The 19,452-nt window shown below is 36.4% G+C and overlaps 1 protein-coding gene across 2 annotated transcripts in view; it reads right to left on the bottom strand.

The window, feature by feature from the left end:
- Positions 1–624: 624 nt before the first annotated feature.
- GPR155 (G protein-coupled receptor 155) overlaps positions 625–19,452 on the bottom strand; it is a 27,056-nt gene continuing 8,228 nt past the window's right edge. The window contains exons 3-16 of one of the 2 annotated variants that reach the window (XM_071434872.1): positions 18,660–19,059; positions 17,166–17,331; positions 15,817–15,972; positions 14,713–14,796; positions 13,355–13,475; positions 11,999–12,083; positions 11,827–11,917; positions 10,526–10,799; positions 9,813–9,914; positions 7,944–8,077; positions 6,375–6,470; positions 5,452–5,516; positions 4,652–4,789; positions 625–2,584 (exon numbers count right to left, since the gene is read on the bottom strand). In XM_071434872.1, the coding sequence (XP_071290973.1) occupies positions 2,365–2,584; positions 4,652–4,789; positions 5,452–5,516; positions 6,375–6,470; positions 7,944–8,077; positions 9,813–9,914; positions 10,526–10,799; positions 11,827–11,917; positions 11,999–12,083; positions 13,355–13,475; positions 14,713–14,796; positions 15,817–15,972; positions 17,166–17,331; positions 18,660–19,059 (2,132 nt within the window). In that variant the 3' untranslated portion in view covers positions 625–2,364. Of the gene's footprint in view, positions 2,638–4,651; positions 4,790–5,451; positions 5,517–6,374; positions 6,471–7,943; positions 8,078–9,812; positions 9,915–10,525; positions 10,800–11,826; positions 11,918–11,998; positions 12,084–13,354; positions 13,476–14,712; positions 14,797–15,816; positions 15,973–17,165; positions 17,332–18,659; positions 19,060–19,452 lie in introns of both variants that reach the window. The other variant, XM_071434873.1, reaches the window with a different exon arrangement.

The following is a 19,452-nucleotide window of genomic DNA, read 5'->3' as shown; positions in this document are numbered from 1 at the left end:
CAATTCAAAGTCTATTATTGGCTTCCAGAAGTACCCAGTGATTTAGAAACAAAATATTTGTATTTCATTCCTAGCTTCTTTATTTATTAACCATCACAGACTCATCAGACTAATGGGTATGATATCAGCAGTCACAATATTGTAGCAGTAAATCTAAGAGAACGTGGTGTTGGTTGGTAATCAAAGGTGTTCTCTGTATTAGATTTGTAACAGAGAGTCTTTTCTATGCAGAAATTTTGAGCAATTTCTTATTTAAAACAGATATCTTGTGTTCAAATCTAGGGGAAAGCAGAACTTCTATGATGAAAATGAGAAAGACAAGAGTGCAAGAACAATGACTATAAATAGAACTGTAAAAATGCCCTAAGATCAAATTCTTGAATGTCTGAAGAATTAATAAAAATAATGTATTTGGTAAGTTGATGAGAATGTGGCACACTTCTAGTATAGAGGTATCTTAATTGTGGACACCCATTAAGAAGTGCTCTGCCTACTTGTAAAGGAGCAAGGATGGATTTAAGAAATACCAGGACTGAAACCCAAGAGCCACATTAACAAATCTCTCAGAAAAACACATTTGCTGTAAACCTTGACACGCACACACCACAGCTCAGAACTCTGAAATCAAGTAACAGATTTATTGACAAGTTGCAGTATTTAGCAGGCAGACATACTTGTAATTTCTGCTCTTAAGTCACATTTATCTAATTATTCCAAAATATTTGATGCAGCTGTCTTCAACATTCATAATGGAAATACACGAACGCTTTCCTTTGTGGCCACAGCCTGATACAAACATCAATTATCTTGTTGATGGAAAACATTAAAATATACCAGGTTGTACAGCATACATAAGCAGCAGGATGTTATGTTTCTGTGCACACTGCAACCAGACTGACAGTAAAAGGAATTACTTTTTCAATTTAAGTCTTGCAGGAAACTATAGCAACTATAAAACAACTGCTTGTTGAATAGTAGCTTATGCTGCTAAAATCACTTTTAATTCTTAATACAAAATAGATGGAAAAGTAGCTGTAATAAAAATTTGTGTACTTAAAAAAAAGGGAAAGACTTTTTTTTTAAAAAGGGTGAGAAGACTTATTCATATGCTTGAGCAAATAATTTTTAATACCTGGATTTCTTTCCTTCATTACATAAAATTTTTATATGGACATATAAATGCTGTTCTTGCAGTTTTAAAAGGGCAGCATTATGGCTATCAGATACAATACTTTGTCTTCAGCCTTTTCAAAATATTGGAGAAAACATGCAGGTCCTAAGATTCTGCCTTTAGTGCACAGGAATCTGAGTGACACTAAAGTAATTTGGAGGATACCTGAGGTTTATTAGAAACCTGTGTTAGCCAATCAGCTAAAATCTAGGATGTTTAGCTACTCTAAACCCTAATCGAGATGTTCATTTAGGATTCTTTATATATTAGATTTAAAAGTCATTAATTTAAAAGTTTTATGATTTGAAAAAGTTTTGTCTTGAATTGCACATGTAACCAAGGCTTCCATAAAATCTTTACTTGAGGGTGGCACTTCTGATTTAAACTGCAAAGGCTAATTTCAGAATGTAAAAATCTGCTCTTGATAAAGCTGTCACTACCACCGTAAGGCAAAACTTCAGAATAAATTGTTTATTCCATTATATAATTTCCTATTTTGGGAGAGTGCTTAATATTTCTATGGTTTTAAGATTGGGTAGATATGTACAAAACCATTACTTATTCCACTTGGTATTTGCCCAGCTTTAATCCCCTGATATTGGAAACATTGTCACAGCAATTCTGTCTTTTTAATTGGAGTATGTTAACTTTAAGGGAGGAAAAAACCCACCTGATCTCAGGTGTAAGCAGCTCAAAAATGTTCCTGGTGTTAGACAAGAGCAGAGTAGTAAAAACTGAGGTATGACAGAAGAAATCTGTGAAGTCAGGGGGAAGCCAGACTGTAAACAGGCATCACTATTTCATCACACTAAAATATGGAGAACATCCAGCAACATGAAAAATACCTTTCATGGGGGTTTTTTTCCTCGCTGTGGCCTCAGTATTAAAGCTGCAGTTATAATGCCTCTAAAATACATCAGTGACACATACCATTTAGTAAAATTTGTTTTGCTCAAAACGGAAAAAACATTCTAAATCCAGAGCATCTGGTTTTGTTTAGTAGCATTCTGGTTGGAATGCTGACTAAATATAACTTTCTACCATTTTCTTCAGAATAGACACGAGTAGAACCACATCTCTTCATTTTACAAGGGAGAATAACAAAGTTCTCTGAGAAATATTTCCAATTTCAGTAGTGAAGGCAGAAGAGGCGGTGACACTCACCCCAACTACCTGTGCTTTGCCTGCCCAGGTCAGTGGCTCTCTGCAGGTGATTTTTTGGGGATGAAGCGGTAGTAGAGGTACTCATCGCGGAACTCCAGCTCGTTGCTTATGTGCTGCAGCACGCCTCCTCTCAGCAGCCTGTCCCCGTACACCACTGCCTCCCCACGGTCAGAGGCAAGGCCAACCTGCATCAGCCAGCTCACCAGGTCACAGCCAAAGAAGATACCAGTGGAGACCTTGGCACCACACCTGTATGTCAAAGGAATGATTCACCCACATGTTCTGTAAATCTGGTATCACCACTGCACGATGGGGAAAGGCAAGGAAAAACAGCAGGAAACAAGGAGAGACATCATGATAGTTAAGAGCATGTTAGAAAAGAATTTGCAAGTTTTGTATATTTGGGACATGCCAGTATTCACTACCTTTTTTTACAGACATTTCAATGAGAAGTAATATGGACATACAAAGTTGTTTTAGGCTTCTAAATGAAATTCAAATTGCAAATAAAATTCAGTGGACATCAGTAGCATTCTTCCTGAAAACTAACACAATGTAATTCTATTTCTTGGATACTTACTTCCCATGTACTTCTTACCATGACCCTTTCTGCAACAAAGTATCTGACCTGAAAGCAACCTAACCCCAGCAACAGGGATTCTGTTTGAATTTTAATTCTTTTCATAATTTCTGAACACTTTTAAACAGACACTAACTGCTTACACATATTGTAAACAAAGCCCATTTATAACTTGCATATCCTGTTAAATATTGACCACACATTATTATTACTAAGAATAAACAAAACCTTTACAACAAGACTATTTTTTAAACTAATTTATGAGGCAATGATGCTATCATCTGCCTAGTTGCAGCAGACATATCATGCAAAAATTAACCTGCAGCAATGAATGTTTCTGGTTATCTAAAATCTATTATGTGGTACCCAAGCACAGGGTTTCTAGAACTGATTAAGAGCTAAAAGACAGCATTTTTTCCCTAATTTTTTAAAGTTAAAAGCAGCAGTAACACAGAGCAAGTGTTAACATCTATTAGCAGATGCAAAAATGAAAATAAATTAAAATCCATGGTTACAACGTCTCAGTTACAGCACATTTAAATCAAAAAGGATAGGATCAAGTTAGATGAATATTTAAAATGACAAGATAAATGCATTGTTTTAATTCATAAGGGGAAATAAGACACGAACCAAGTTCTGCACAAACATAGTATTACAACAATAAGGCAACAAATGTCATAATTTCATGTATTCTCAGGTGGATATGAATAATAAAAACCACAAAGTACATCTAAATGAACAGCCCTAAGCCCAAGAAACCACAATAGCAGCAGAGGCATGGGAAAAACAGCTGTAAAACCTGTTCTATTTCACAAGACATTTTCTGATACATCTTTCTTGTGGGACATTACTGACTTCTGAAGAGACTGAACAAAATCATGATGCTGTCTAGAACAGTTCTGCAATATGGTTTTGGACTACCTGACCATTAAAAGACCACCCTACCCTGCCTAGGTAGTCCTACTTAAAAGCTCACATTACAAGAACAGTCAGAGTGTCCTGTTAAAACACTTCATGTCTCCATTTCATACATTTAAATAAAGGCAGAATTTTTTCCTTGTTCCTGCTGCTTCTGTCTGCTTTTTTCTTCTCATCTATCTACACATATTTGAAGGCATAATCCTTGATTTAGGTAATATAATTTGCCTCTGAAATCTTTACTGGTCTCATAAATTGAAGTTTAGGCTTCATTAGAGGTATGAGTAAAAGAAATTATATAAACTCAGAAGCCATCAAAGTCCTGAGCCCACTATAATCTCACATGTTGAGTGGCTTTTCAGTACACACTACAATCAGTTGCAACAGTTTTGCCTCCTATAAAAGCTACATATTAGTAAACATTTAGTTACAAATATGGACAGTGTCTTACTCTACAAAACAAACAAAACAAACAAAGGGTCTTAATGCATTTCCACAGGTGTTATGGTGTACATTTTTTTAGAAAGATTTTATCCTCTGAACTCCAGTTAAATGCAAAATCTGGAGAAATCCCTTAGTGATATAAAACTTTTTATAATTTATTTAAAACCTAGGTGGGATAATATCATAACTTGCACCCCAATGTTTCAGCGTGAGGCTAGAAACATTTCTGTTACAGTTAAATTTCTAATCCTTATCTTGAGGTTTGAATAAATATGCACAACAGGAATCACCTACAAAATGAACTGCATTTCATTGTTTTCAGAAGATGAGCTATGTGCTTTGTAACAGGTTATATGTGCAGGGAAGGACCTTACCTTCTGCCTTTGACAATACTTTTGACACAGTGATCTCTATGATAACGAACAAACTGTTGACAAGTCATCCTGATCTCCTCAGGCACTGAGGCATCTGTATGCCCTGCTGCTTCTCTTCCACCCCAGAAAAACTCAAGTCTACAAAACACACACACAAAAAAAGAAAAATTCAAGACAGCAAATCAAGGAGGGGCATTTTTTGGGAAACTGCAAATAATAAAATGGACCTCCCAGGAAGCTTATCACCACCTCTTTTTGTGCCCAATACTTTGTATATAATCTTCCTAATATATTTGTATGGCTTTTGAACACAGAGGTGTTATTCTAGGCTTGGGCAGAAGGAAATTCAGAGAGTAGCTGGGAGCCAGCTCCAGCTGCTGGATGCACAGGGCAGCCAGTCAGCTCTAGGGTAAAGGCAGCTTGGTACAACTCACTCCTCCACTGTGGAAGGGTCTGTCCACACAAACTACTGGCATGGGGTTATGAACACAGTGCTTTAAAACAGTGACGACACATTCTGATTCAGCATCCAGATCTAAGTTTTAGTTTATCAGCTGAAATTATTTCTGAAGATCCTTCATTTGGCAAAAATTTCACCTCTAGGGAGCGTGCAGGACTTATGTTTCTGAAAGTGTCATTAGGATGGCAGAACAACCTTACTACAAGTGGGAGAGAAAAGAAATTTGGAAGCTTAACAAAATAGGAAACCAAATACTACAGCACTGAAAACTCAACACCCTTCAAAAATGATTATTAGAAATAATTAGGTTTATAGGTGTAAGTGCAAAGATTCTATTTACCTTCGCTTGAATGGCAGAATGATTAAATGCTTATCTAAGCCAAAAATACCGAAGCAAATGAAGCCCTGCAGAAAAAAAAAAATACAAGAAAATGCAACATGAAGCAAACACTTTGGTTTCTATAGGACAGAAGTTATAAACTCAGTGCCAAATACATTTCATGTATACATGCAAAGTATCCCTCTTTTCTAAATATTATTCAAAATGCATTTTGTTTCTGCTTTGATTTTTCATTTGGACCTTAGAAAGACATATCAATACCTAATAGTCCATATAAAACCTTCAAAGAAATAGTTCACTAAAACTAATGCTGTGACATGCCACTTGACACTTTGGGATAACTGGCAACCTTATGTAGCCAGGTATTGAATCTGTCTATGTTAGTGCCAAGGAAAGTACAGACTTGCTGTAAGTGCTAGAATGCTCTCTACTTAATTCCTTTCTCTGTGCAGCTTTTATATAGAGCTGTCATTACTTGATACTGCAGAGCATCCTGTAGGCACACGTGCCACGGCTGTGCAAAATGTTCCTCCAGTGTGTGCATTAACACTGCTTGGCTTTCACCTTCACAGGTGACAAAGCTGCCTTGTATAGTCAGGAGCACTGAACCAGGCCAGGTGCAGCCAGAACCAGCATCCATCTTCAGATCTTTGCTATGGTGCTGTCACTGAAACCAGAGATAGTCATTTAAACCTTACAGAGACAGCACCCATGGAGCTGCCTTGCAACTGATGTAACTCCACAGAAGAGACACCAGTGAAGCTTTGGTACAAATAAGGCTAAATTGCTAATCAGTTTCCATGAGCATTTGGCATTCAGTTGTCACTTGCACTTTTGAAAGTGTTCATGGTCATAGAAGATGTGCATTATCTGCTGCAACACCCACCAACATGGTCATTTTCAGAACAAACATAGGTAAGTACCTGACCAAAATTAAATACAGCACAGAAGAACTGCAGTTCCACATACAGCCTTCCAGGCTCTTGGTTGAACAGCCACCACAAGCAACTGGAGAGATTCTGTAAAGAAAATAGAAAAACAACAAAACCCACAAACATAACCTAACTTTCAAAAATGAAAAGTTTTCTTCTCCTCACATGTAATAATTCTTGCACAGTGTTCATGGTCTCCTTATTCAGATAGAGACAAGTAAGAGGGAATAAACACCTTAAAACATCATCTCAGTTAGGCTTAATAGCTTGGTGGGAGGGGGAACCTTGGTTGTTTTAAACATAACAATGCAAAACATAGCAGGGTAAGAGTTCTTTACATGTTTTTGTAAGGAACTTGCCTCAAGCATACTTAGGTTTTCAACATAACAGAGACAATAGGAGCCCAGACAGATTTGCAGTGTTTGTCTTAAGGCTGCTTAGCTGAGGCCAGTGCTTTCTACATATTTCTTGCAGAGTTAGGATTATGTTAAGGTGAAGCACATACCACTTCAGCTATTTGAGATGCCTGAGGGAAGGAGAAAACCTCCAAAGTTAACCCATTTGAGTGTAAAGGCTAATCCTTTAAAGTAACTTATTTCATAGTATCTACGTAATCATTCAGATACAGCTAAAATATAGGCTGACAGTTGGGGTATCCTTTAAATATAAAAGATGCCAAAAAATACTAGCATGGACTACTTGGTACAGGAAATTTGAGAGGGAAACATTTCATTTTTCAATTTAACAGAACTTGAAAAGCAACAGCAGTAGCTACTAACCCACACTGTTGTGCTGCACTGTCCTGCTTTGTAGTATTATATATTTCTGCCACAGTATTTTCCATTTCAAATAAAAATGCTTCTCCCAACTGACATCCACAAGAAACTCAACTGAGCATTACATTCAGAGAAAAGCTTCTTGCCTTTGTCACAGTTAAAAAGTAAAATTATATCCCCAACACATTACATTCTGGTATTTCACACTTGTACAAAGGAGCAACCACCAACACATCTTGGAGTCAGTAATGATGAGTGGCAACACTAACTTAGCAATGTTGCTCCAAACACCACTAAAACCAACAAAATTGCATTTTCCCATTTAAAATAACCTTAAGATTATTTTTTAACACCTCAGAGAAATTCAAGTTCCAGTATAAGCCTGATCAGATAGAACAATTTTTGTAGTCTCCTCCAGAAGCAGAATTCAGTTTATATTTTTAATTGATAATTCTCTAGGGAAGAAGACCAACTCTTGAGAAAACTGGGAAGAAGGGCAGTAGTGATGAATGATATAATGATATAACTTCATTTTTTTTTCCCCTTTAGGGTTCTCCAGTATCTTGCTCAGCATCATCAATCTTAACTTGCATTTAATTTATGATGTGGCACAGAAAAATTAACTGTATGACATCCCTCTTCCAGTAAGGAACCAAATATAGCCTCTGTTTTATTTAATGAATTGTTACTTAAGCAACTGGAAGGTTTTTACTGGATTGTCTACATAGCTTTCCTAAAAATCATTCTACCTCAAAGAGTTAACATGGGGATAAAGAATATTTACAGCAAATAGGCCAACAATAAGAAGTAAGCACAGCAGCACATGTCTGGCCAGCTGTTTGTCTCCAGTCTGTAGAAGCTGTTCTTCCTGAGCCAACACACACGTTTGAGCACTGCAGTGACTCACACACTGATCCACTGAAAAACAAACCAGAAATTCTTCATTAGGCTTCTATCTTCAGAACTCCATGAACAAACTTGTTCATGTAACTTGCTGAGTCAAATTACCTTGTTAGGTAACCCTACTGAAGTGACACACACAAAATTTAATATTGGCTTTGACAATAACCTGTTCAGACACCTTACTCTCAAATGAAACAGTTGAAGTTTATATGTGCTCCTAAATTGATAAAAGCTTTTCCAACAGAACTTTTCTCTCAAAGATTTAATTCAAACTGAATGTGTGGTTAACATTGAGAAAACACTATTAGAAGCAATGAAAATAATGAAAAAATATTTCTCTGAACAGTTTTTAAATTTTAAATTTATTTCTGAAAAAAATCAAATATACTGTCAGCTCTAATGTTTTTACTCTGCATCTGTGTTGTTTACCTCTACATCAGACAGAAAAACATATTTATTTCAGGTCTGTGACTGTATTTTTAACACAGTATATCAGAACATGATCATAATTCTACCAATGAACGGAGTCAAACACAATGAGAATGGATGCTTGTCTTCCAGCTACAGAGTTCTAAGAAATTCTGAGTATCTTCCTCTAGATGGCAGTGAAAAACTTCCTGGCAAGGCCATATGAAGGAATTGGTACCAGATGACCCGAAGCAGTTCAGTGAGATAATGGAAAAATTAGTAATTATTGCAGCCAAGGTTACACAAGTGTATGCATTACAATTTGCTTTTACTGATTTATAGTTTTGAAGTGTTCACTCAGGAGGTTGAAATAATTTCCACTCAACCAAAAAGTATTTTCTACCTTATCTTTTAGGATAAGAAAATTATATTGGCCTTCCTTTATTCTTGAAGACATTCTTATGGTGCTTGTCTGAATTACTTAATAGATAAAATAGTTGGCAATAGGCAGAAAGGGAGCATTTTGTTGGATGTGACATAACTGAAGTATGCTTCAGTGTGAAATATTTAGATTAATTGAAATTTATGCTGCATGCAAACAAAGCATCAGGATATGATCTCCTTGTTAAGAACGCATGAAAACAAGAAAAAAAAATAGGAAAAAAGAGCCAAGTTGTACTGGCAGCCAGCTTTGATTATTGACACTGATGTGCAGTGAGAATGCACTGGGCATGCAGTTTTCAGACAGGTGTTGAACAGTCAGTTCAATCCAGTTCTTTTCTATTTTAGTGACTCCTAAGGCCCTCTTAGTTGATTTTCTCCATCTCTCTTCTCTAGACATAAATAGAACACAGCAGCATGGACATTTAATCGAATTTGCAGTAAGCACTTGCTCCTCTAGATCTTATTTAGTGCTCAAAACCTGTGCCTGATTACAACAAAGGCTTTTTAAAAGATGCAAGATGTGAACATGAGGATGTAAAAAAGTGGTTTATGTTAAAAACTTGATGCAAAGTAAAGTTATGCATCCAATTTCCCAGCATCCAAACAAGACAACAATGGAGAGGTAAAGTCTGAATGCTCAGAACACACCAAAGTATCTTTGTGGTAAAAAGTGACATCCAAAACAACTGTCCATCTTGTACATTGAAAGACTACAAACAACTATCAGCAGAAGAGAACAAACAGCTATAATATTGCCTAATAATTGACTTTAATACAAAATATCAGTTATCCAGGTGGAGTCAAGAAACAATAGCTCCAACAGTTTCTTTGTGAGAATAACACACAGATGTTGGGGAAGAGTCTGCAGTATTAAAACAAGGAGATACTACTGCTTTACCTGTCTCAATTGGAGGAATCTTGCTTTCAACAGCATCTGACACTGCTTTGTTGTCTTTAGCACAGGATAATTCACCATTAGTTGATTGACAAGGACAGCAACCTATTAAATATATACAGTAATAGGATAGTTAGCTTCCTTCACTACCATAATTTATTTTCCAAGTGTAACAATACATTCTATGCAGCTTTAACTACTATGCTCAAAAATAACCCAAAAGAAGACAGACTTAATTTTTCCAGTTTGTTGAGAGGGTAAATGGGTCACTAATACTAATAGTTCAACATAACACTACCACCATTGAAGCAACAGAAGCACTTTTAGTTACAGGCAAAAAACTAGGAGGTGATAAAAAAGGCTACATACAAAAAGGATTAGAAACACATCAAGTGTTTCTGTTGGCATTTAATCTCAGTGAGACAATTTAGTAGGTAAACAATCTAAGATGCCTAGTGGGCTGTATTTATCACATTCTTATCAAGGCATCGCTACTTACATAAAAATCATCCACTTGTTCACTTACACAACTCTTACAATGGTAACAATCAAACTTTAGGAACACAAACCTAAATACTTGGGCAGTTATATCTAGATTTTCTTCTGTCCTAATCTAACACCTGAAGCTGTAAACTGTCCTTCTCAGAATTACATTTGAAATATTAGTTCATAGCACCCTAAGCCAATTATTCTTTATACCAATATACTTTGTCTACCTTTTTCTGCAGATGTCTGTGCAGAAGATCTTGGAGAAGACTGTGCAGAAGATTCTGGAGAAGACTGTGCAGAAGATTCTGAAGAAGACTGAGTCATAGGGGCTGAAGTATGATTCTGCCCACTCCCTTCCACTTCAACCTCCTCCATTGAGCTACGTGGTGAGTATGGGTTCAACACCCCATAGCTGGACCCTTGCCTACTTCTGTTCATGCACATCAGTGAGATACCTGACATCAATATACTGATGAACAGTACCACTGCTGTGGTAATTATCTGGTAAGAAAGCAAAGAAAATGCACTTAAATATAGGAAAATAGTTGCACATGTCTGTCTTTCTAACTTCTGTACTTTTCTAAATACACTTACAAATGAGTCTGAACAAGACTATATTTCCTGTATTTACTGCTCTTGCACCTCGTGGCACTGAAAGAGACTAATTTTCCTTGCCTGAGTAACTGAGCTTTTTTGTTTGTTTTTTAAAGTGTGGACCCCTGTGTGGACCCGTTTCCCATGCAATCCAAAAACATCCCCTCATTGTCTTCCCCCTTCCTCTGAGGATCACCAGTGTTCTGGGTTAAGTTCTGCTCAGGTACCTTTTCACTCCAAAGAGGAATGTGCTCTAATTTACATTCTTTAGCCAATGGGGAGCATCCTATTAATTAGCCTTTCCTTCTAATCACCTGCACTGATACCCAGAATCCACTCTGAGGCTATTTAGTATTTGTGAAAGTGCCACATGAACAATCCTGAGTGACCCATGGACTCTGCCCATAAGAAAGAGAGGGAGAAAACATGACAAATACCTATGCTAGTACACTCTATATCCTCTGATAAGAGGAACTATTTGCCGGCAAAAATGGTAGTTCAGGGTCTTTCAACCTATAATTCTGCTGAGAAGCCTGCCATAGTGCAAGCAGTTACTGCTACACAGGTGATGCATATCCTATCTATTACAGACCAAAAGCCATTCATTAGATACTGGATAACAACAATTTTAGATAAATATCATGCTAGAATACAAATTAGTCATCAGGAAAAGAGCTCTGTAATTCATTACCACTCCTAAGTTTTTTCTTTAAGAAGCCTACTACCTTTTTTCCTTAGTCATAGCTGCCTAATCGTGAAGGTCCTTCTCCAAACAAATGTTCCTAGTGGCTCATGACAGAAATACATTTTTGTATCAATCTATAAGCATTCTACAAGGATACTTTTATTACAGTAGCCTGCACTTTGACTGAAAGCTACTTGCACAGGTAGCATGGCAGAAGTCTGAAGTGATGAGGACAGAACATGTTCCTACCTGATGCTTTCCATAGAAAAAGGCAGAGTCAATACTGGTGTTGTTACGTTCACCAACAATTAGTAAGATTCCTACCAGAACTGTTGGGACTCTGAAAGAACAGAACAGGAAGTACATAACATATTTATCATGCTCCTACTAATTCAGCAGGGAAGCATTTGAATTAACTTACCCCCATCCAGCTACGATGATAAACCCAATGGGAATCTTTACTGTTTCTCTCTTCTTCAACAGAAACAAAGAAAAAGATAGAAAACCTAAAAAAACACCAAACAAAACCAAAAGAAAACCAAAATAAATGCCTTGTGTATTATTAAAAAGGGAACTGCTAAGTACAGAGCCTAGAAACTCTATGATGTGACCTGCTCAATAGCTTAAGATATTCTTCTCAGACCTTTAAGTATTCCAAAATCATTTGTTTGACTGTATTCTGAGAAAGTAAATTAGAAATACCCATTGCCTAAAAAATCATGTTAATAGTGAAACACTGAAAAACTGCCAGGACATTTTATATTAAGTATTCACTTCTAAAAGCTAAGAAAGGTTCACAAGAGTAAAAAAGATGTCATAAGAACATTTAAGATACAAGTAACTCATTTCCTGAGGTATAAACAGCAGTTTTCTATCCTAACACTCTTTAGCAACCAACAAATAGTGTTGCATTCAGTTATAACATTTCTGTAAAAACTGACTAGTCCTTTGTAAAGTCTATGATAAATTTAACTAAAAAGTTTTGCATGTTTTTACCTAACTCTTTTGGGAGTATCTTCTGGAACTGCCTAGCCTACTCACACCTCAGCAACATTCTCATGTGGAAGCAAAGCTGGTATTTATATTAGGCCCCACCAATCATGAGCTATGTACTTCAGCTAAATAAATACAACTCACTCCAGAAAAACACCACAGGAATTAAACCTGTAGATTCTGGACAAAAATATCTTGAATATCTAAAGTCACTTTTCTTTTAATCATATATGTAAGGTACTCCAAGCTTCTTGAAGCATCTTTCAATTCTTTCTATTTCAATTCCTGCATTAATCTTATGTGCACATATTGCTTTTAGAAACTACAATTTCCAGGGGAAAGAGGCGTTTAAGCTACCTGGGTATTTCCCTTCACTCTGTATTTTCTATTTTTTTCGTTGCACCAGTTTTTAAATCTACTTAATGCTGAATAATTAAAATCTTAAAACTCTGCATTAATTAAAAAGCATTATTAAGACTAGCTGAAAGGCAACCCCCATATTCACTCTACTTGTAGTTGCTTCTGCCTTGAGAGTGGGCTCTTGTCTCTTGTCACACACCAGCCAGTCTATTGTATCCAGCAAAGGCAAGCCACAGCTGCTCAGCAGAAGCTTCCACCAGCAGCAGCAGTGCCTAACACTAAACCTCAGCACAATTTCAAGGTATTCACATTTGTAGAACTACAAACTAGTGAAAGGAACAAGTACTCTGAAGAATATAATTAACATTATTTCAGGACACTAATCTTTCATTAAGTACTTGGGCTCTGCCCAGGAAAATCATACCCGTCCATAGGTAGGTGCTGTAAAGTGAGCTGTAGAGGAATATAAATACAAGGATCTGGATGGTGATGTCTTTCTCTTTAACAGTGAAATTCCATGCCACCATTCCAATGCAAGCAATAAACTGGAAAGAAAAGATACCATCATTTAAACTGGGAAAGCAGAATGACAAAAAAAAATTAACAGAGAGCTATATACCTGCAGTAAGCTTTAAACTCCACCCCCAGATGAACTGGAGGGTGATTTTATGAAATGGATACTTCATTTAGCAGTAAAGTACTGCCACAATTGTGTCACCTGACTTTGCTACCTTATTTTCAGGAGGGGTTTTTTGACAGCAAGTATATAGCTCATATAAACTAGAAGTAAGGCAAATCAGGTAATGCCCCAACGTTGTATACCTTAGGTGATGTTTTTGGCAAGTACAAACCACTTAACTAAAATTATTTGCACATGAAAGTGAGGTTAATTGGTGTTTGTTCAGCCAAGAATTGCACCAGTTGTCACACACTGATATTGCATATATGATAATTTTAACACTGAAGGAATCTAAAAAGATAGGCTGAAGTATTGTGGAAACAGTAACAAAATAGTTCTATTTTTTTAAGATGGTAAAAAAGCTTTGTTTCTGTACCAAAAGCTTTGTTGGTACAGAACAAAAGCAAGTGCAGTTCTCATACATGACATTTTTAAATGTGACTCCATGATCAGATTAAAAACAAAACCAACTACAGAACACTTCAGAAAGCACTACCATACAGATGTTATAGAAGCACAGGCTGTTCCAGTAGTGCAGTTGACTTCAAGAGAATAAGGAAGTCTTTAGTGTTCTCTCAGATTAAATAACAATTAAAATTAATCCAGAGCCACTTGGCATTGGCCTTCCCTAGCCACCAGCCATACATTCCCACACATCCTTGCACCAGCACTTGCACCTGCTGATCTCTCTGCAAGAGCTTCAGGGATATAAACCAGTACAAGGATTATTTTTCTATTTAGCTCCTTGAATAGGGTTACTATAGAGTCAAACACAAGCTGCTGCTCCTGGTATTGCTTCAGATGGGCATAATTGAAACAGAAGTGCTCTCAACAGTATTGGGCAATAACTAAGAAAACATCTCAGAAGCCACTCTCTGTTCTGATTGTTTATAGCTCTGTTTAGCAATCACAGTGCCCACATTAACTATCATTTTCTTCAAGGGTGTATTTCACAGCACTGAAATTGTTTAGACAAGTCACACATTAGATTCACCTGCCCTCCACAGTTTGCTATAAAGATCTCACTGTAAAAATCAAACTTCCAAAATTGTTAAAAACTTAAACCTTAAACCTCACACAACAGCATTCTCCTTATTACTGACCTGAGCAACAAGTAGATGTGTTGTAATCATATGAGGAATCTGTTTGTATTTCTTACTCAGAACAACAACAGTAAGAGACCAGGTCTGTAACATACAAGAAGAAAAATTAATTAAAGAATAAAACAAAACCCAGAAGAACAAGATAAGTATTCTGGCAGATGATGATGAAATGAAATACACAACAGATCTTAGCAACATGACTGCTACAATATGCTGCCAGCCCCTTTGCCTCAGCAGCTGTGGTCAGAAAAAGCATCTTGGTGCACTCATGCTGGTGAAGTATTTCCAGTAAAGACCAAGCACTTGTCTGGAGCATGCAGAAACCTTTTAGTTCCTCAGGACACAAATGACCAAAGTGTAGCCTGGCAATTTAGAATTTAAAATCCACACCCACATTCCCTGAATCTCCCAAAATTATCTGACCAGCAAGAGGTAGCATTCACTTCTGGCTTCCCTTCAGGCAGAGTTTCGAGGCAAGAGGACTTCAGTGAGACAACAACTTCAGAAAATTCCAACTCCTTCCATGGATGGAAGGATGTTTTTATTTTTAAAAAGCAAATAAAATAATCATACTATCTATACTTTCTATAAAACCAAAGCAAAATTGACATTGGACTTCTGGATTACCAACTCAGTTTTTAAGAAAATAATTTCTAGTACAGAAATTTGATAAACAAAAATTTTTCAGGTTAAACTATTTCATTAATGCTCATTAAGACTTCATTAAAAAAATATGCATTGACATTTCTGAAGCTGAAGTTTGTACACAGCCTTCATTACTGTGATATCCAAGCACCTCACTTGGCTTAATGTAACTAGTCTCTGTGGTGTAAACTAGTACTTTAATTCCCCCACACCCTGTTACTAAAACAAGAACACAAACCTAACAAAAACCCTCTCAAGCTCTGCACTAAACGCTCTAATTCAGTCACTCATCTTCCTGTAGAATGCAGCTTTGCAGCAGACCCACTGCCTAATCAGGATGTTTAACTCCTTCCTCCCCCTGTGCTGAGGATGTGAAGAGGAAGCACAGCTCCTGCAGTGACTCAGTTGCTGCTGGGCTGCCCTGACTGGAGCTCTCTGCGCCTCCCCGGCAGCGCCTACCAGAGAGATGAGGCTGACGATGCTGATGTCAAAGCTGACGTTCTGCAGGGCAGCTGCCAGGGGGTTGGGGTCCATGGAAGGGATGGTCAGCAGCCATGCAGAAACATACATGATGGGGGCAGACACAAACGTGCTGATCACCATGCCTGAGGTAATCTGCCAAGGGTCAAACAGAAACAACAACCCAGTCAATCGCATCTCAAGGTAAAGAATCTGCTTTCAGGAATACAACTACCGGCAAAATTGGATCTTTGAATTAAACATACCTAGAACTTTCACAAATAATGAGTTAGTTCTATAACAAATTATTTAGAAGTTGAGCCAGAAAGTACCTGGTTTATACACAGAGCTAAACTGAAAATTTTAACAAACTTCTGAAATAGCAGGAGTAGAGTTTCCTACTGCAGATTTCTACAGAGCTTTTTCATGGGCATCAAATAAACTATTAACTGCTGTCCAGGGGTAAATTTACACTGTCACAATTTGCTTTTGGATATAAACATTCACACAATAAATAACTAGAAAAACCATGTAGCTATACAAATATTAATATGCACCAATGCATGAGAAGAAACCATATATATTTACAAGTGATTTCTAGTTGGGCTTCTCCTTGTCTACTTTCTCAAATTTGTACAGTGATGGAAGTGTGAGTTGTTACTCATACTAGAGGCTCTGCTTTAAAGAAATTTCCTAAGTTTGTAGAGTATAAAATTCTATCTTGCAAGGTTTACTTTTATTGTCCCTTTTCCTTAAAAATACAAATACAACTAAAAAACTCCAAAATAGAAACCATTAAATACAATGAAAAATCAACAAAAGTGTGTTAATGTCACTTTAAGTGGAAGAAACAATTCTAAAATTTCTATTTAAAGTCAAAAAGGTACTCTCTACTATGTACATATAAAAAAAGTAAAATGCTTTCTATCACAAGATTTAACTGAAGGGCAGCACATTGAATCAGTTAAAGCTTAATATCTTCCATAGATTTTCAGCTATGACACTATTCTTACTGAAGTCAGTAATGTAATTTCTTTTTTCCCCTACAAAAACATCTCAAAGTTTGTTGAAAAAAAAACAGACAAAAGCAAAACCCCAAAAAACAACAAAGATACAAGTTCTTTATATCTGAAGTTATCCTATCTCTTTCTATTAGAGTCACAAATTAAAAAAAAAAAAGAGGATGAGGGCTATCAAGACACTTAAGAAATCAGGAAAGATCCTGGGAGTACAATTCTAAGATATGTATACTTCAGAAAAGCAAATTCTTCAAGCCTACTTATTTATTTATTTAATCAAAGAAAGTAAGCTCAAAGTTAGGACATATTTGGAAAAGTTTAACTACATACAATTCCTACTTCCATGTTAAATTGACTTGCAAATATTGCGACACCAGGTGCTGCTGGAAAAACTCCATAAAGAAATGCATAGTTTGATAAACTGGTGTGATTGACCACATTGTCAGTCTTGTCCAAGAGCTCCACCATCTCTCTGCAGAGAAATGGCAACATGAGCCTGAAAGAAAAGGGGAAAAAGTAATTGAAAAAATATTACTCAACCTACAATAGACTCTTCTTTAACCAGAAAATGAATAAAAAGAAAATTTAAGGCTTTGAATACTACTTATGAAAAGACATCACTTGGAATGATAGCTTTTATTGTTATCAAAATATTTCCCAGCTGCTTAAAAATCTTCCATCACAAATTACATTAAAATAAAAAAGGACAAACATATCCACAAACTTGGGTATAGAAGCAGCTTCCCTGACCGTGTAGACACATTCTTTGTACAAACTTCAAATTTAAAATGCCAAGACATTAAAAACTCTCTCATTTTACAGCTGTTACAGTAAAAGTAGCTATAAGCAGTCAGCAGCTCTGAAATTCAGTCCACCTTTCTGCAAGCTGACTGAAATATAATAAGGGCTCAAGCTTAAGTATCCCATGCCAAAAGTTCTGGCCAGCAAACCAGTGACATCAAGGCTATTTCAGCAATAGCCCAGATCTCACACAGACTCAATGTAAATCTTACATAGGCCTACAGTAAACAAAGTGGTAACATTAAATCCCAGTGTTTTTCACAGTTTTTTTCATTACAAAATTTGTCATTAAGCTGGTTTACAGACTAGGTCTTTAGCTTTAAGAGTTAGTTGTACTTGATACTGAAATGCACCTTCAAATTTTACAGTATAAACTTAAAACCCAAACATTCTATTAAGTTAATTGTAGTTCTGTAGGAAATAAAATATTTTATATTAAATAAATAAATGAATATTCCCTGAAATATATTCAAGGGAAGATTATGATAGTACAAGTTCTAAACAGAGCTTGGCATTTATTCATGCTTAAAAGTCAAGCAGTTTTAGAGCATGAAGTGACCATTTTTATGCTCTTCCAGTATAGTTTCAAAGACTTATAGATAAAGTAAGGAGAAACAACTAATTTGGAGATGCCAAATAATTTGTTTAAGCCAAATAAAATACAAATACTAATCTAATATATTTGAACTCACTACTATCTATTTATTCAGTAAATTTTGATTTAAGCCACTAATTCCCCAAATACCCAATTCACGACAGATGGCCTGTAAGCAGTCCATGAAGGCTCAGCACCTCTGAATTTCTTTCTCTGCAGAGCCTGACAACAGGTTTTTAGTCTATTAAATTTCCTTTAAAAATTAACAGCTGTATTTTAACAAAGAGTTTGGGAAGCACTCACTCAAATTCTGGGAGTGAAATGTACTATTATCATAATGTTTTTGAGAGAAAAGCCATCTGACCAGGGTATTCAGAGCTTAAAACATCTAGAGAACAAAAGTATAAGAATACATAAATTGAACTTACAGTTTGGCTGTGATGAGAAGGATCAGTGCAACAAACATACCCTTTGTCAGTTTTTTCGTTTGTCCCACCATAGTCAGTCCAAGGTAAAAAAGTGCAGAGCCAGAAAATGAACTGCCCAGTCCATCAAGGAAGTTTTCAAGGTATTCAGGAATTTTCTGGCCAAGAATAAAATTTGAAGCAATTCCTATGAAGACCATGAATACAATTGGGTTCTGCAAAACTCGAAGGAGTGCTAGGCCCACTATTTTGATTTTGCTCTGTGACACAGTGCGATTATTCCTCCACTTCTGGATTTCACAGAAGATAAACCCCAGGGGGTTTAGCATCATAAGAGATATTGGAGCCACTAGGTAAATGTACTGGAGATACTCTGGGTAAGTGGTTTGATATAAAGCTTCAACTAGAAGACAGGAAATGAAGAGTTATGAGTGATAACACTTCAGCACAAAAATACATTGAAATACCGAAATTAAATTTTGCTCTCTGAAAACTAAAGAAAATTATTTAAGTTTCCTCCAGAAGGAACTGAAGGAATCCATTTCATTAACAATCAATATAAGATAATGCAGGAAGAGAAGTATGTCCTATCATATTAGGCAACAGTTATCTTAAGAACACATTAAAGACCAAGGATTAACTATTCAATGCTATTTAATCATCCCGCAATTAGCCACCAGAAACAGAAAAAAAGAAAGAAAAGAATGTAACAATTCTGTATTTCCTTTGAGTCATCCCAAACACTGGAAAAATTTTGGCTTTATTTCTGACTAGATTTTCCTCCCCAGAAACATGA

This window comes from Agelaius tricolor, unplaced genomic scaffold (genome assembly GCF_023055355.1).
Source record: "Agelaius tricolor isolate 1412-34295 unplaced genomic scaffold, bAgeTri1.0.p SCAF_10, whole genome shotgun sequence".
NCBI lineage: Eukaryota > Metazoa > Chordata > Aves > Passeriformes > Icteridae > Agelaius > Agelaius tricolor.
This window is presented reverse-complemented; position numbering and strand designations above follow the sequence as displayed.